At 27.8% G+C, this 19,368-nt stretch overlaps 1 protein-coding gene across 3 annotated transcripts in view; it reads right to left on the bottom strand.

Annotated features, from left to right (window-relative positions):
- The window catches only part of LOC129983808 (protein split ends-like), a 146,671-nt gene that overhangs the window by 19,988 nt on the left and 107,315 nt on the right, over positions 1-19,368 (bottom strand). For all 3 annotated transcript variants that reach the window (XM_056093449.1, XM_056093447.1, XM_056093450.1), the window contains 7 exons: positions 11,023-11,202; positions 10,172-10,552; positions 8,505-8,764; positions 6,214-6,325; positions 5,281-5,518; positions 2,289-2,642; positions 1,011-1,156 (listed from right to left, as the gene is read on the bottom strand). In XM_056093449.1, the coding sequence (XP_055949424.1) occupies positions 1,011-1,156; positions 2,289-2,642; positions 5,281-5,518; positions 6,214-6,325; positions 8,505-8,764; positions 10,172-10,552; positions 11,023-11,202 (1,671 nt within the window). The remainder of the gene's footprint in view (positions 1-1,010; positions 1,157-2,288; positions 2,643-5,280; positions 5,519-6,213; positions 6,326-8,504; positions 8,765-10,171; positions 10,553-11,022; positions 11,203-19,368) is intronic.

Below are 19,368 nucleotides of genomic sequence, written 5' to 3'. Positions count from 1 at the left end.
AGTAATATAAATGACAACTCAACTTTCATATTTTACTTAATTTGAATAAAATATCTTAAATACAAAACTGAAATCAATTTATGTGGAATAAATTCATATGCATCTTGTTATCTATATTTTCAATTATATAACTTAGCATTAACTACAGACCCAAACAGATATACTTTTATACCTTTTCGTTTGAAAATTTTCTACAATGCAATATGGAATATTAACAATACAACAATTTAAATTATTACAAGCCAAAATTATCTGATCTTAGGAATTAAAAAAATAATAGTAAAAAGCATTTTATTGTTAAATAAAAGAGTGAAAAATATAAAATGAAGTCGGTTTTCATGAAATTATGAAGAAAATTTAAAGGAAGTTGCAAGATTTTGAGTTTGCAAATATCATTAATATTAATTATATCTCAATACCAATCATTACTAAATTGCATGCAAAGAAAAATCCAAATGTTTAGACCAACATTAATGTAAAGAGAGCGAGAGGATTAAAAAATGTCTGCTCAATACTTGATTCACCATTTAATGGCCAAAGTTTACATGCACACAATTGATTTTAAAACAACATGCTAATAATCTACCAGTAGAAACTACAACTGAATCTGAGATTCTATTCTTAAAAAAAGTGAATTTGAAATATTGAATTATGTTCATATTTTGATTCAATATTACATTTTTAAAAATTTAGAATTAAAATAATATTGTAATTATCCTTTTATATATACAGGGAAAAAAATATAAAAATTAAAAGTTGTTAATTATGTTACAAAGATGAACTCAGAGCAACATCAAGCACATACATATTTTATGTTGCTGTAAAAAAAATACAGTAATCCAACTTTCAAAATGATAAATATTATAAACCAGAAACATGTCTATGGTCATACTTTAATCAAAAAGAAAGTTACTTAATACTATTTCTAATATAGGACAAATTCAGGTTATAAAAAAGGTAAGAAAAGTGGCACATCAACACATATCTTTGTGGCCACACGCCTTCCGTACCGATCATCATTCCGGACAAGTTCAAATTCAGGTCCTCTTCTCTCTCTTCTTTCCCAAGGACGTGTGCCATCACCAGGAATCATTTGACCAGTCATTTCTAACTTTTCAAAAAATGCTGTCTGGCACTCACGACTTGCAAAATCAACCTAGAATATTAAAAAGCCATTTAAAATACAATTAAAATGACCATGAAATCCTAAACACAATTACACAGCCATGAAGTCCTAAATTAAATACTAAAGTGATCATTTATTAGTTAAAATGGATTCACAGCATTTATCAACAAATGCGTCTGAATATTGTCAAGTAGAAAAATATTTTGATGTATAAAGGGATGAAACTATAATCTTAAAATAAATTCTCTAAATAATCATCTAATCACATTATATCACCATATGAAAAACAAATATTTGCTTAATAAAAAGAAAATTTGTTTGCTATAAACTCTGGCATCTGCTAACTTTGAACATGAATAAGTGGAGACTAATCAAAATTTATTTTCTCCATACTTTTCAAACTTGCATATATTTATAATCGATTAACTTTGCAAATGCATAACAAATCTAGACTTTACATTAAAAACTATTTGTTTTATTTATACAGAAGAAGGTTAAGCAGGAAAAAACTTCATAACAAAATTGGGTCTTTTCCATTTTCTAATACTTTGGCTCAAATATATAAGTAACCAAAAAATTTAATTCAACTGTTTAAAAACTTAAAAGCTAACAATTCAACTGTTTAAAAACTTAAAAGCTAACAATCTTGGTTCTTGGGGAAAATACCTTACTTAGTTTTTTTAAAAATTATATTTTAATTTTTTTTAAATTCAATATCATAAAAAATCAACATATACAACTGAAATTGGCCATTCAGTTGAACTTAACTGACAAACAGAAAATACTATACAATTGTTTCCCCCCCCCTACTGAAATCTTTTATGATACTACAATAAAACATAATCTTCAATTTGAACACATATACAAAAGTAAACTGCAGTTCAACAGTTAACTGAACTGTTTTATTAAATAAACAACAGAATATGAAGCATTTTATATTTAAAATATGTTGATAAGGCATTAAATGATGAAAATTAAATACAAATAAAAAAAAAATTCCAAGAATACTATTTGATTTTATATTATCTAAATATGACTTAGCAAAGAACCAACTTTAAAAGATATTCTGGGTATAATAATGTCAACTCATCCCTTATTTTAGGTTCTAACATATGCATTCCATTAAAAAAATGAAGATTTCTATAGAGAAATATTCTTTTACCTGTAATTTCTTTCCCTGCAATATTCTTCCCCTCATCTCAGAAACAGCTATCTGTGCAAATTCCACACTCTCATAAAAAACTAGAGCATGGCCCTTTTCTCTGTCAATAGCAGTATAGGCTACAAGACCAAAACGGCTGAAATGGCGAGCAAGAAATTTATCTGATACCGAGTCCACAATGCCATCTAACCAAACACAGTTCGTTGGCATACTCTTTCCAAATCCCAGTTTAATTCGATTAGCACCAAGGTTTTCGCCATCCAATTTTCTCATAGCTTTCACAACACTTGCTATATCAGAATATTGTATAAATGCATAAGATGATGCTGTTCCTTGCTTTTTAATGTCAACTTCCTGTTAAAAAAAACAAACTCTAATTAGCATAAAGTATACTTTAAAAGGGGCAAAGAGATGATATTGCAAAGCACATCTAAATCAGAATTAATAGTTTATCAAAATCATTAAACAAACCGTCAATATTTTTCTTTTCACCAGTTCCTTTTAGTTTTCTTTTTAATTAACACAAAAAATATTTTATTTTTTGTGCCATGTAAATTTAAAAAATCAACAAACAGATAAGATTAATGAATAAGAAAATCTTGTGTATTCCTTATTATATGGATTATTATAAACTGCAACCTAGTGAGTTTTTGAAAATTATGCTTGGTTCCATACACAGTTCTGAATTAACCAATACAGTTATCAAAGATTTCACCACATAAAGAAGACATATAGACTTTGTGCATGTTTTATCCTGATAAACTGTTAGCAAGTTTCAAACAGTACTTTTATTTCAACTTGCAGAGCAAATGCTTTTGGTGTTAAGTGATTTGTGAAGACCATTAATTCAAATGTAAGTAAAAACTATTTGTGTTTAGTTCCATTTCAGAATCACTTTCAGATTTAAATTTTGGTTTAATAACATAACTTGGCAAAGTTCCACAAGGAATCTGGATAAAAATTAGATATCTTCGCCACTCTAGAATTTTATTCTACCCCCCCCCCCTTAAATTCTTGCATACTTTATGAAATTGTGTGTTTTCTGATGTGCAGAAACATTAGGGCCTAATTGGGGAGACACACATATCAAAATTGTAATACACTATATTGCAATTTGCTTTCTCTAATATAATTAGTAATGGCCAGTGGAAAAACATTTGAAAGTTATAATATCCTTTGAAGAAACAATGAGAATAAAAGAATCTCCATTCAAAGATATCACGTTACCAGATTTTTTGAGTAGCAATGATGACGATGAGAACCAGAAACAAAGATTATTTTAGACACGATCACCATCAATTAAACCCTCTGTATCATTGGAATTTGCATTATCACCAAGCTGTTCCAATAAATGTAACAAACGAACTTGTTTTTCCTGTAAGGATTTCAAATCATTGGCACTTTGTCTGTTGGAGCATTTCTTTTAGTGCAGAAACATTAGGGCTAATTGGGGAGACACACATATCAAAATTGTAATACACTATATTGCAATTTGCTTTCACTAATATAATTACTAATGGCCAGTGGAAAAACATTAAAAAGTTATAATATCCTTTGAAGAAACAATGAGTGTAAAAGTATCTTCAAGGATACCAAGTTACCAGATTTTTTGAGTATCAATGATGATGATGAGAACCAGAAACAAAGATTATTTTACATTTTTTGGCTGTGCAGATTCCACAGCATTACAGTTGGTAGGGATTTAATTCAGTTATATTAACGTCCCGTTTTAAAGCAATACTAGGGCTATTTTGGGACGAACCTTGTAATTTTGAACTGCAGTCACATGATGAGGATGACACCTAAGCTGCCCCCCCCTCCCCATACCAGCGGGAGGACGTTTGGCCCTGATGGATTTAACGTGCAACAGACCCCCTTACCTGACAATTCTACGCTGGAATTGGGTCTGAAACCCGAAACCCTACGGCTCACGAGCGAAGACCTTACCACCAGGTCATTGCAGCTCAATTAGTAGGGGGAAAGCCGAAACCCTTCCAATACAGCAAATCAAATTCGGAATGGGGATTCATAAATAGAAGAATCAGAAGAATGAGCATATAATAAGGGATAAATTTGATTTGCATTTTCTTTACATGAAACATCACCAAATATGATAAAATGCTGAGTGTATACGTGACCTAGGAAATAGGTAGTATGTTTCTTTGAAATCAAATTTGTAAAGTTCTTAAAGAAAAATAGCTTCAAGCATTCTGTTGACAAACTTTATTGACATGGCAAGTACGAGATATCATATTTTCATACAAATAACAGAAGAAAAATCTTTTACTTCCAAAATGTGCACAATTGTTTTACTGAATATACATAATATTGTACACATAACTGATCCTTTTTGCAGAGAAAGTAAGGCAAAGTTACCCTTTTCTGATGAAATTGCTAACTTTTCTTAGCGATTTGTAAAGAAAAAGTAGAGCAAATTAAACATGCTAAAACTTTTTTTTCTATGAAACTAGGACATATCTCGGGTTTTCTATGGAATTTTGCATAGATGCAAACAAAGTGTAAACTGGGATTATGTATTCCTCCTCTGATTTATTATTTATTTATCCACAGATAAATGTTTCAGACTGAACTTATCAACAGAAAAAAAGAAAAAAAAAATGGCAAGATTACTACAATTCTTTGTCACAATTCATTCTATATACTAACAGTTTTGTTTCAGTAATAAATGAAGGAATATAAAAAAGCAGCATTATTAAATAATTGTATGTTTCATCACAACATATTTCATAAACTGTTAATACAATTTAAAAAATTGTTCCTTAGAAATATATTTACTTTCAGAAAAGTATATGGGGGGTTAGATTATTCTAATAGTCTAATTTGTACTCAAATGAAATTTTTGAAAATCAAATAAATTACTTTAATAAATCAAATTAACTGTTATTAATTCATATTTAGTAAAAATTTCTTAATAAATTAAGTTTTTGAAAATAGTGCAGCCTCTAAGTAAAATACAATTATTTCCACTTACTATTATTTCCCCAAATTGTTCAAAGTGTTTTCGCAATTCAGGTGTAGTAATGTCTTTTTCAAGATTTCCAATAAAAAGAGTTCTGGTTGCTTTTGGGTGAAATTCATCCAATTCAGCTTCTAAAGGCCTAAATTCATTATCTTCAGCATCTAAACCTTCATGGGCAGTAACTTCGATTTTACAACCAAAGAATAATTTGTCTTTAGAAACCTCTAAAGCCTTGTCGACATCCTCAGGTCTGAAAAATCAAATGTATAATTAAACAAATATTATAGTTAACTAAAGATTTTTTAAATAATCTAAAATACCACACATGATATTGAATTTTGACACAAACATCAATGTAGAAAAATATAACAAATAAAAAGAGATGTGTTAATTGCTATTAAATGTGAAAATAAAAAGTGATGTAATGAACGAGGGATATAGATACCCAAAATGGAAGTTTTAGGAGACACCAAGAAAAATGAATTAGAGTGTTGGCATTTTTTCGAAGCTGAGTCAGATGATAATTGCTTGTAAATAAGTATCATATTCGTCTTTACTAACTTAAAAATGACCACAACATGTAAAAATATCATGTTGTGTGACAGGTACCACTTACCCTCATTAAGCTACTGATAACATTTAATGGCTATTAGGAAACATATGTTTAATATCAATTTTCAACTAATAGAAAAGTATAACTTTTCTGTAAAACGCTGCATAAAAATGAAATTCTAAACTGTAAATCAAACAGAATATACAAGTATTTAAAATGTTATAAAAATTAAAAAAATAGACAACATCAATACAATTACTGAAAAAAAAATAGTTTAACCTTTCAAATATTATAATTTAACATTTTAAAATATCTATTCTAAAATTTACACAATTTATTATTCACCCACATTTATAAGATTTTAATTTCATTTAACAATATATTCAGCCTACTTTTTAAAGCACACCACAGCATAACGATCAGTCCCTTGTCCAATAACTTTGACCATGGTGACTTTTCCGTGTTTTTTGTATTCATGAAATAAACCATCCTTCAGGCTTGTGTCTGAAAATAATAAAACTATTCTTCATAAATGGATAACAGAAATTGAAATATTTAATTATTCTAATATTTAAAGAAATCTGTATTTCCTTTATTAATGTTTAAAGGATATACAAATGTCTAAACAAGAGAGAATATTAATTAAAATTATAACACATTGTAAAAAATTCAATATTGTCTTTCTAATTAACCTTGCTGCAACTTTGGGGTCTTTATATTATGTTACACACACACAATGTTTCCGAAAATATCTTTTAAGCTATTAATATGAATGCTAACATGGTTATAATACATTGTTCATTCTGTAGTTAATAAATATTTATAAAATATTTTTAAATCATGGCTATAATTATCTGCATAAGAAAGTCACACTTATGTCTTTGGGGTCAAAACTGACCTTTATACATTTATAACGAGAGTATGTAAATAGTGTTGTTCATTTTGTGCTTTATATTATTAGATCTTATAAACCTATAAATATGAATACTGTTAATAATGCTGAAGTTCAGAATTATATTCATTAACTGATATTTAATCATTCTTTTAATCACATAAATTTTACTAGTATGTATAATTTCACATTTTTTCCGTTGGATCATTTTTTATGTTATTGTGGAAGAAATGCTAATATCATGTTTGTGCAATCTTTCACAGTTATTGCATTGTTTATGTTTTTTGTGTGTGTGTTTTGTTTTATGTTTTGATGTGAAAAGTTCAAATTTGCCTTCACCAAGGACATACACCAAAGAACAAGTGTTTATTATTACAGAACATCTTTCATCACGATGACTCCATAAACATCATTATAAAATGTCCATATAAAATCGAGTATCATTCTTCACTATAATGCAACTAAAGGACCAAAGAATGCACTTGACAAACTGTTAGTAATTTACAGTGTGAAAAGGAAAATCAACGAATGGAGACAAGTAGGCTCCCGCCCCTATACATTGTATATTTCTTTTTATATCCCGCCCCTATACATTTTATATTTCTTTTTATAACTTTTAAGCTCAGAACCTATCACAAAATAAAACATTACAGAATTACCAAAACTCTTTAGAGAAACTTCGCTTTTCACTTGTAAAATCATATATCATAACTAGGGGACATATGTCTAGAGGAAAGTTTTCAAAGGCAATAAGCAGAAGGCATAAGACAATATGAAAGCAGTACTGAAGCTGAAAAGGCAGAATCAGTTACTAAGAAAAGATGTTGCATATTGTGTAAAAGTGCAACAAAATTAATTTAGTCTGCAAATTTTGCAATAAGAGAATTTGCAAAAATCATTTTCAAAATATTATTTAGCAGAAGTATGTGCAGAAAGTAATTATAAAAGTATTCTTGCATGCAAATTTTATTGTCTGTATTTTTGAAATTTTAAACATATTTGTAGCATATGCATGTAGTCATTATAAAGATTCTATTCCACACTTGGACCTTATTTTCTTGCATTGTTACAGAAACTGCTGATTTCATTATGGTTTGACTCATTTTAGACACATTAAAACTTTTAATCAGGGTTGTTTATTAATTATAAATATAAATCTTCACAATAAAAGTGCATATCATAACTTTTCAATTTGCGACATTTGTTATTTATTATGCTACCAATAAGTAAGTTGGATCAAATTTGACCTGATAGTCTTAAATGTGTGTAAAAATGAAAGATGCAGCAGGATTAAAAGCAATACAAGAATAGGATTTTATTTTTATTTTTTCTGAAAAAAAAAAAAGCTACATTAATATAGATATACTTATATACTGATAACTATTTATATTTTTCCTAAATTGTACTTTTTTTTCCCCTTCCCTAAATGAAAAAAAAGTTGTTTAAATAAGATAATTCCTTACACCAATATAATTTAAAATTATTGATACAATTCAAAATTATGCATTTTGTGCATAAAAACTATTTATTTCTTTAACTTCTATACAAAAAAACGATAAATTTTTAAATTCAGCATTTTTTTTTAAAGTATTCTGTTCTAATTCAATATTTATCTTTAAAAAAAATAATTTATTTCTTTAAAAAAAATTATTTTTTAAGAAATTGAATTCAAATTTAAGTAAGTACTTTAAGTCAGTTTAAAAAGTATATCTTTATCACAAAAGTCAATCAATGGCAAAAACTAGCAAATTTAAAATCCCATTGAAAATTAACCCTTAAACAATTTTGTACCTGTAGATCGAACAGGAAGATTTCTGACACATATGCCTAATGGCCTCTTCTCCTCTCTGTCACAGTGGTTTTCCACAGTTGGTACTGTGCAACTTTGGGATGGAGTTGATCCTTGAGTGTTGTTTGACGTGCAATTTATGGCAGATGTATTTACAGCAGAGGGTAGATAACATGCTGTGCTGGAGGGATTGGCAATGGCACTTGACGGCCTATCCAGTCGACTACCCTTTGCATTGTTTTGACTATTATATGACGCATTCCTAAAAGTAATTTAGATAATAATATTGTGTTCATAACAATTTCAAAAAAGTTTTGGATTTCAAAATTTGATTTTACAATTATATTAGTTACTTATTTCACAATTATGCATCATTTTAATGCCACTATGAATATATATTAAAAGGCTAAAGCTCATTATTAAAGAAAATAACATTTCAGTTAAATATTAGATGCTTTTTTTAAGTAGACACAAGGGTGAAATAATAAAAATTAGTGAAATCATGATAAAATTTCCAGTAAAACAAAATTTCTCATATTGTGAAATCATGACAGATCAAACTTTCAACATCTATCACCACGCAAGCTTGCATGGCAGTAGTTAGCAAGTAGAATACTGAATTAAAAATTATTATTATTTAAAGAAAAATATTTAAAATGTTGATATGTTACTGTATCCTTCCCAATTAATTAAATGCCTTCAAACTTCTCATTTTAATACAAAAAAAATTTATTAATTTAATTTAAACTTGCTTTATTTTTAATTTTATTTAAACATAAGAAAATGATTATTAAATTGAGTATCAGATAACAAAGTATAATTGCACAGGTGCCACCTTACAGAGCACTAATGTACAGAACTTCTCATCTGAATTACAATACAAAAATAGAAATCTCAAAGGGAAATTCTATACCAAAGTATGTTAACCATATACTATAGTGTGTATTTTCTGTAAGCAGTTCAAGGTCACATAGTCTAATACGTTACTGATACAAGACAACCAATAATGAGGTAGAAAATGTTACCTTGAACTGCCTATTGAAAATACACAGACTATAAATGAGGGCATTAAACAAAACTTCTATAAGAAATAATGATTTCAACTTTATTTTAAATTTGTAAAACAAATTATGTTCATTTCTTTCTCTGTAACTTCAGCTTTATCTTAGTTCAATGGTTTCATAATTCTTTGGATAATTTGTTAATATTTTCAGAATAGGGTTTGGTAAAAATTTTAGCACATCACATGTTATCAACAGAATGGATGAATCAATACTGGACAAAGCTAACTTCATTTCTTTTTTTCACATTGATTTTGTCATTTCAAATATTGAAAACTTGCATTTACTTAAATAAGAAAGCTAATATTAAATTAATGTAAAAACAAAAAAATAAAGAAAACTGTACAAATATTTCATAGTGCCACAATATTAAGTTCAGATTTCCAATTGTTCAAAGAAATATATAATAATGAATTTTGGTCTTTCCATAATAAGATGAGAAGAAATACAGGATTAATAGCTGTTACTTCAAAATAAAGATTCTGGTATTTCCATTTTTAAAAGGAAAAACAGCATTAATTTTTATTCAAATGACTAGAGTCAGAAGATTATATACACACATAAAAGAAATTCATTTAACATTTGTTCAATCTAATTATAAAACTTACACAGGTGATCTGGATTTGGAAGGGGAGCGTGATCTGCCACTACTGTCGCTTGATGAACTACGTAACTTTGAAGAGGAACTAGACGATCTACTACCACTAGAACTTCGCGACCTTGATCGAGACCTAGAATTTGACCTAGAACCTGATGGTGTCCGTGATGGAGATCTACGTTTTGACCTCCTTGGTCTGTTTTCAGTCCTTAATGTAGTAGGCGATGCAACAGATGCCACAGTAGGCGTTGTAGGTGTATTATTAGTCCTTCTATTTAATCTTGGTGGTATAGCTGCTGGTTCCCTTTCATCATTATATTGGTCACCTACAGGATACCTTTGTTGGTCGAAGTGTTGACGAGCATTATGGGGACGAAAATGATTTTGATTCCTACATCATAAGAAATTGTGTTTGTACTTTCAAATTTACAAAAAATATTAAGATAACAAATGAAAAATATCTTGAAAAAGAAATTATCTTGTAACTTAATTTCATACAGTTACAAGATATTTTACAATGTTTCCTAGCAAAAATAAATAATTTATGTAAAGATACATCATCTATATAATGCAATATGGAGTTTCACAGTATAGAAACTATAAAAAATTACATGCAAGGTTGTCTCATTAAAATTCTGAATCTAATCTTAATTCTTCTGAATTTAATCTTAATTCTCCTTTAAAAAATGTCCACAAACTTTTGAAAACTGAAATTTTTATCAAACAATGGATTCAATATAAAAATTATTAGCATTCGTTTTTACAACATTCAGTATTGAATCAAAATATATTGAATAAATGATTTGAATTTAAAATTTTCAAATGGTGTATTAAGTATATATAGGAAAGCAGTAAACTTACCTTTCAGTGCCTTCTGTATAATTATTTCCAGGTGTTGACCTAGGGTACCTATCTCTAGATTTTGCCCTGCCCTGATAGCTATCTTCATCATGATAACCAATTCCTATTGGTCTTCTCATGTATGGCTCACGATCAGCATAATAATGACCAGGCCTTTCATAATTTCTTTCTTCAGAAAGACTGTAAAAAGAAAATTAACGTAATTATACAAAAAGTACACCAGAGCAATTTGCTAAAGTATTTAAAAAATATTATAGAGGAATGAAAGTATTCAAAGCACATCGGAATTGCATAGACAATATTTCTTATGGGTTTCAATGTTATATATTACATAGCAAGGATAAATAATTGTTTCTCCTCATTGTTTGTTTCATGAACTAAAATATAATTGTTTAGAGAAGATAACTGATAACTCATCTCACATATTCACATCTTATAATATATATATATATATATATATATATATAACCAGTACCTTCTCAATACGAATTTTTTCATCATTTTAATAAATCAGAACATATATAAAAAGACACAATGAAAAAAGCATACTAAATTTAAAATTAAAACTCTTATCTTTATAAAAATCATATTTCTATTATACTAATGATTTGCTGACAGAACAATACATTACAAAATACTCATTTTCAACATAATTATCAGAAGAAAATTTAATGAACCAATTAAAATGTTTAGCTTAAGTCTCTCTAAGCAGTACAACTAACTCTTTCAGTTTCATATCATTCCAAATGTCATGTTTGCACATATATATTTCTAAAATTGCAGGAATGAAAGCATTCAAAGATATGATTAAATACAAAGTAAACTCTATTCATTTAAAAAAACTAATTAATTAGATCTTCAAAGCTTTTGGATACAAAAGAAATTTCGTGCTCAATGGGTTGAGAATATTTTCAAATATTGAGCATGGGGAGAAAAAAATTTTTTTAACAAAAGTAGTATGTATTAGGCAAAATAGGTATTGATCTATTATGTGCATGCCAGCAATTAATTAACAAAGAAATTAACCAAGATATTTTAGTTCATGACAACACACTGCATGCCAGCTATAAACCACCATCATTACAAACTACCAAGGCATACACTAAATATGCAAAGTATTTGCCATCAGTAGTTAAGAACTGTAATATAATTGCATTTAATGAAATAGGTAGTAGAGTCCATATAATTTCCCCATTTCAATTGAATTATCAAACAATAAAAAAATGTTCAAATGTTAAGTAATAGTTTTGCAGATTTTTACCCTAAAATCAATGAATTGCTTTTACTTATTAATAAACTTTACTACTATTTTTTAATGGATGACAGATGATTTATTTATGATTGATTTAAAAGATGAGGCTAATATATAGGCTTTTATTCTAATAATGAAACATGAATGTGATAATTCAAATTTTCATACTCTCAAACAACATGCATGTATTCTAATAAAATATTAAAAGTAGAGATTTTCACAAAAAATAAATAAATCGAAGATATTCAAACAATTCCACTAAAATTTTAATTGCAAAAAGATTATATTCAGGGCCCAACTCAGCCTAATTGGAACCCGGGGTAAAAACTTCTCTGCCTGCCCTGCAAAAATTTAGCTAATTCCGCCCTAGAAAGTCATGGATTTAAGAAATATAGATTTTTTTGTGTTCATTCGATAGATAAATGAAGAAGCTAACATAAAATGATGGATTTTACTAATACTGTACTAGACTGTACTGATATTTTGTTTTAAAAAAATTCATTAAAGAAGGAAACATAAAATAAACTTTCTATTCGATTTGGGGGCCCCCCTCTGATGTGAGGATTTGGGGCAACTGTCCTGTATGCCATTCCTCAGTCAAGCTCTGATTATATTACAGAGTAGAATGTGTTACAGCTACAAACATAATAAAAATTCATTTACAAAACTACATTTAGACTTTCATTTTAACAAAGAGTAACAATTTCTAAATAAAAATCTGTATTGAAATATATGCTTTTAAAGCTTCAGGAGAAACAAAAGGAAGTAACAAGCACATAATCATAATCAAGCACCTGAATTACAAATAATTATTTTAGGATCAACACAAAATCATAAATGATGTCGCAATGAAAATTCTAAATATGCAAACTCATTTGAATAGAAGCACATTTCTCAGTAACAAAGAATTTGAAATTAGAAAATTATTGTATAAAACTTTCAATGTCATTCTCAATATTAATTCTTGTAACAAAAGCTTATGAAGAGAAGAGTTTTGAACTATTACTTGAATGAAAGTGGCTATTCTTTGAAAGAAAGAAATTATATATATTAAGAAAAGTTGAAATTTTGTAATACAGAGATAAAAATTAAGAACAAGATGGAAAATATTTAGTAACAATATATTACTATAAAAATATACACTCACGGAATAATTTTAAATTACAAACAAATTTTTAAAAATTTTAGAACCCAGAACTAAAAATAAATAGCACCAAATTATTATCTTACTACACTGAAATTATTTACGATATATTCATTAAAAATTGTTTTAAAACAATAAAGAAAGTAAAATGCATTTTTCAAAAGAAAAAAATGAAATGAAATACAATGCTGATAAAATATAAATATATCATGTTTTAAAATTATATAAAGTAATTTCACTTATTTCCAGAAAAATATAAAAAAAATTCTCTCCCTGATTTAAAATTTTAAAAAAGCAACAACTTACAAAACTTTTTTAAATAGAAAACTTTAATGCACTTTTATTTTAAAATGTTTATTTTTAACAACAGATGGCGCAACTTTTTCAGCGACTCCGTGGCAGTTCCATTACAGTCCGTGGTGAGAGGAGATAGGAAACTCCTCCACCTATTGAAATCGATCTTGAAATAATCTAAAAATACTGCAATATTGAAATTTGTTATTTTAAAAAATGATTATTAAGGGAAAATTATATCCATTCACTAACAATATAAAACAAGTGGGTCAACATGGAATGACAAGCAAACGAATGCAATGTTCTAGTATATAACACGTATGCAAACTTTTAATAAAATGTTAAAAGTTCTTTTTTACGTCAGGAAATTTAAGAGAAGATTAAATAGGTCTATACTTCTTTTTTTTATAATCATTATGAAAATATATACAGTTTATTTTCCTACATACTCTCTTTTATAAAAATAATTTGAAAACTATTATAAACAAACATCCATATTTTCATACAAACTGAGTCGCTTTAATCGTTTAAAAAGGCAAAACTCTAAGATTAGCTCTTTTAAACTACTTAAACAACGGCAGACGCGTCCTAATTAGCCCAGTTCCACAAATGTACAACATAACGTATTGATGCTGATAAAATAAAATGCAATTCACTCAAAGCAAAATGTATAGTTTATGAAATACGACAATAATTCTTTAAAATTATGTTTGGCAAATTTAAAATAAACGATCATCAAAATTTATACATAGATAAAACTATTACAAAGAATTATCTTTAATGTTTGCAGTGCTGATGTTCATTTTATATTGTAATTTTACTAATAAAAAAAAATCAACAAAATATTTTGCTTGACTGATTAATGAACAGCTGCAACAACATTCAGCAGACGCGCAGGTGGACAAAGAGAGGATAATACAGTATGAAGATTTGTTGTGTAACACTAATTTTACCGTCTGTACGAATAGTTGAAGTTAACCCATGTGATTTAAAATGAACTACTTGCCTAGTTCATTAAAAGGAAAAGCACCCTAGCAGCTGAGTAAATACAATAAAATTCCTAATTATAGCAGTATACATTTTAAAAACATGAATCATATATTATGTTTAATTCTAATTAATATTTGGATTCGTTTGTACGTTTATCCCATTGTCACAAAACATACATTTTTCTCATTCTTGCAATTAATAGCCAAATTTTTATCAACTTTTTCATCGGATATATATATGCTAGTAAACGAATATTACAATAACGTCTGCATATATTAAGTAATATATGATCCTCATACCCCCCCCCCCCAATTTATCTTGGGTAAACAATTGACATAGCACAATACATCAGTTCAAATAAAACATTCAAATAAATATCATAATTGTCATAGCAGAGAACTTTTAAAATAAATTTGTACCAGATTACGTGGAACGCAAAACAGATCGAGAAAATGTATAGAACAGGAGGGGAAAAAAATCGAATGAAACTTTTTAAAATATCAACAAGCATACTTTCAAAATAAAATTACTGGCTCTAAAAATAAAACGCTATCCAATCAAGGAATGTAACAGAAACCTGGATCAACATGATAACTTAACTACCCTCGATTAAGTTAAATTTAATAGAGTTGTACTGTTTGGAAGGGGGAAAAAAAAACAAGGTTTTAAAAGTGATTCTTTAAACTTGTTTTTGAATTTCGAATGAAAACACAATCTTTACTATCCTTATTCGTCCAAAATAAAAGAATAATAGTTATTTTCATTTTGAAAGAAAGAAAGAGTCGTATACTTATCGTTACAAAAACAAAAAAATCTACCTAAAAAAACTTTCATTTACTAAGCTACATATATATTAAAAAGTCTACAGCAAAATATCTCTAGGGAATCTAATTTCTCAATGATAACAAAGGAAAAACGAATTTTCTCAGAGAGGATGTAAATCGATTATGAGAACAAAATTAAAATAAAAATCTAAATAATTAGGAATTAAGAAACCACTAGTCAAAAGTTAAGGAGAATCAAGCCCGCATAGATCAATTTTGTCCCACACACAAGAATTCAATTTCACAATCCTCGTTAAATCTGAACTCCTTAATCGTCGTAACCGTGGCGTAACACAGGTATCGTATTATCGCTTATTAGACTTTCAAAGTGAAATTAAATCCAAGAAGCTTCAATTTGATATAAATATAATTCATAAATAAATCATTTGAATTTCACATTGAAAATGTATATTTGTCACACTAACGAACAATAAACAATTTTTATTAAATTAAAGGGAAATTTTAAAAAGTTGTGAAAATATGCGGCAATTAACTAAAGAAACTTCCATATGTCGCTCAAATGAAATGACTATCTTTAAATGCTACGTTTCTTTTGTTATCAAACCGCTATTTATCAGAAACATTCTCGACGATTTACAAATCCTCAAAAAGAGAGAATTAACAGATTAAAAAAACTAGCTTATTAAAGTCCATATGCTAAAACAAATTAATGTTTAACAAATTTAGAAAATAAGGAAACTAACATTCCCAATTAAAAACTTAAAAAGAAGAATTTTCATTTACATCGTTCAGCTTAAGAAATGTTCAATATCAAACTTGATATAAGTAAATTTTCTCATTACATTATTTATTTATTACAGCTTGTGTTAATAAATAAAAACAGAGAGTCATTCAACCTTTACAAATAATTTATAAATTTACAATACTTTCATTTTTAATTCCCCAAGCACAAAAAAAAAAAAAAAAAAATTAAAACAAAACAATTACGCGACCAAATGATAAAACGCATTACTCAAGTTTATTGTTTCGGAGCGATTATATATTTCCAGCCCATCAAAAGCGTTTTAAGAAAACGACGCATGGCTGGATTTAGATCACGTGCGTTGCAGATGCTGACGTCATCCTTTTTAACTGCCGCAAGGAATGCCGGGAGCTCTTAAGACAATTTCGCTGCATGCTGTAATTTATCCGACCTTATTTTCCTTCCCTGGAGGCAGCATGATTCGCGTCTGCAAGGTAGGTTGTTTCTAATGTGAAAGCAGGCAATTCAACCATACGTTCGTGGTAAATGGATTTTATTATTTAAAAAAAAATGCGTATATTCCGTAGAGCGATGAAATTTATTTCTGTATGAAATAAGAAATTATAAAAACCTGAAGCACGTTTATCTCTTCAACTATTTTATAACGCATTTGGGGAATATCTCGAAAATACATTAGACTGTTTTAATAAACATTGCAGAAATTATCACACTGTAAATTGTATTTTGAGCAACGGACTGAAATGAATTTTAATTTTATTTTGGAAAGTAAGCATGATTAGGTAAGTTGAACATAATAAATCTGTTATAATAATAATAAATTGACTGGTTCTTCAAAATTAATATACATAAAAAAATGTTTTTAAGACTATAGAAATTTATAGATCAAAATTTATTTATTCCATAGATTTGTTTAATGAGTTGAATATTTCTAACAGTCCAAGAAAATGTCTTTCTTGCTTGTAAAAGTGACAATAAAGGTTATCATCAAGTCAAATTTATTTAGCATAACCGGAATAATGACTTTTATTACATTCTCTCTTATATTTTTAAGTCAGGGAGTAAAGGATAAAATGGAAGGAATACTCTATAGTTTCTTGGTCTTGCTATTTTGATAAGTTTGGTACATATTTTGAAACAAGAGTTTTTAATAATATATGATATTTACAATTGTAATCCTTTCAAAGTATGTGCTCGATTCCATGACAGTTTTTATAAGAAAATTTGTCTTTCCATTCTAAGAAACAGTGAAATATTCTGGAATACAAACAAATACTATTTTTTGGTTTAGCTTTTCTCTATTAGAGAATTTTTTTAAATAGTTATTATATGAATAATTACATCATTGACAGAGACATGAAAACAGAGATATAAACTTTACAAAACCAAAGAAACCGATTGACCTCCTCCCCTTTCTGGAAATGGGGATCCATCAATAACTTGATGGATTTGGCCATAAAGATGGAATTAATCGGATGAACTCGATAACAGAAGGACTGTAACAATAAAATGTTCATTTATAATAACAAGGCGTTTTATATCAACTGCTACTAAAACAGAATTTAAGGAATTTCAAAATTTAAATAACCTGCAAATAAATAATAATCATGGAGTAAAATGCAATGGAAACGTTGGGAATGCCAACGCACTTAAAATATTTTATGTTCTATTCAATTAACTCAATGGGAAGGGGGGCAGTAAAAAAAAGACTCTCGGCATGCTAATCGAACGCAATAGAATTTTAAAATTACAAAAATATGAGACAAAATTAGACCAAACATTTAAAGAAATTGCAGCAGCTTTAAAAGGCAGCTTTTTAAACACATATGAAAAGATAATACTAATAAATTCAACTACCAAACTAAAATCTACATAGCAAAAGTAAAAGTGTTTGAAGAAAATTTCTTGGCAAAAGTACGCGAATGACATGAGATCAAATTTTTAACATTTCAATAATAAAAAAGAATAGATAAAAATGCTTAAATTAATTTTGAGAAATTGACTAAAAATAAGGGAAAAACAGTACGGTAATGGAACTTTCACTATGGAACTATTTTTTGGCATTTTAAAATAATGGGGGGAAAATACTTTTTTGAAGATGATTTGTTCAGAAGTTATGGCGGGGAAACGTAAAATCTTTCAATTAGTATTTTACCCCCTTTCAAGAGCCGTAAAAACTTTAATAGTGCAATAAATCCATCTAGGTGCTAAGTAAACAAGTATACTAAATTACATTCCAGTAAGTCAAAGGTGTGGAATTAAATCAGATTAAAACAACAACGAATTTTTAATTTTATATATAAAGATTCACCGACAGATAATGTAGAAAAAATATTATTCTATTTTTATAATTCTGAAAAATAATAATACATTACCATATATAAATAATATTGTTAAAAGTATAAGAATAAAATAATTTCAATCTGGATAAAATATTTCGCATTTTATTAAGGAATCTAGGACAAATGATGCATAAAAATCTATTTCAAACCAAAATGGGAAATCAAAAGATTAAATAAGTTAAATTTTTCATGAATTAAATTTTCTGAATACTCGAAGAAGCTTTTAAAAATCAGGCATATACTTTAAAACTCGGTTAATGATCTGAAATATCTTTATAAACAATAATTATTAAAAAATAACAAAAGGAACGCTTTCGATTAAGGAGCAAAGCATTTTAAAATTACTTTAATACTAGTATTTTTTGAAAATAATCTAACATTGTTTGAGATCGATTATAAACATTCTAAATTAATTCTGTCGGTAAAAAACCATACCGTTATAAAGCAACATTCTTCTCGGAAAATTGATATTGAACATATCAGATAAAATAAAAAGAAAAAACAATTCACTCCATCTCTTTTTAATTTGAGCAGCGTTTTACATTTTATTTATGGCGTGTACTATATCATCTATCCATCTCTCAATTTTTGTATTTTACGTAACCTATGTAAAACATTAAACAAGCATATTCCAACTCTTCTATTCCTCAAAAATCTGGAAGGACATGGCTCAGGAGCGAATCATACTGTGTCATTAAATGTAGTAGGGGGGAAAAAAACATTAAAAATAAAACAGTTCAGATGAATATTTAATCAACTTAAAATGTATTGATTTTAAG

This window comes from Argiope bruennichi, chromosome 9 (genome assembly GCF_947563725.1).
Source record: "Argiope bruennichi chromosome 9, qqArgBrue1.1, whole genome shotgun sequence".
Taxonomy (NCBI): Eukaryota; Metazoa; Arthropoda; class Arachnida; order Araneae; family Araneidae; genus Argiope; species Argiope bruennichi.
The sequence above is the reverse complement of the archived record's forward strand: the minus strand, read 5'-3'. Positions and strand labels throughout refer to the sequence as shown.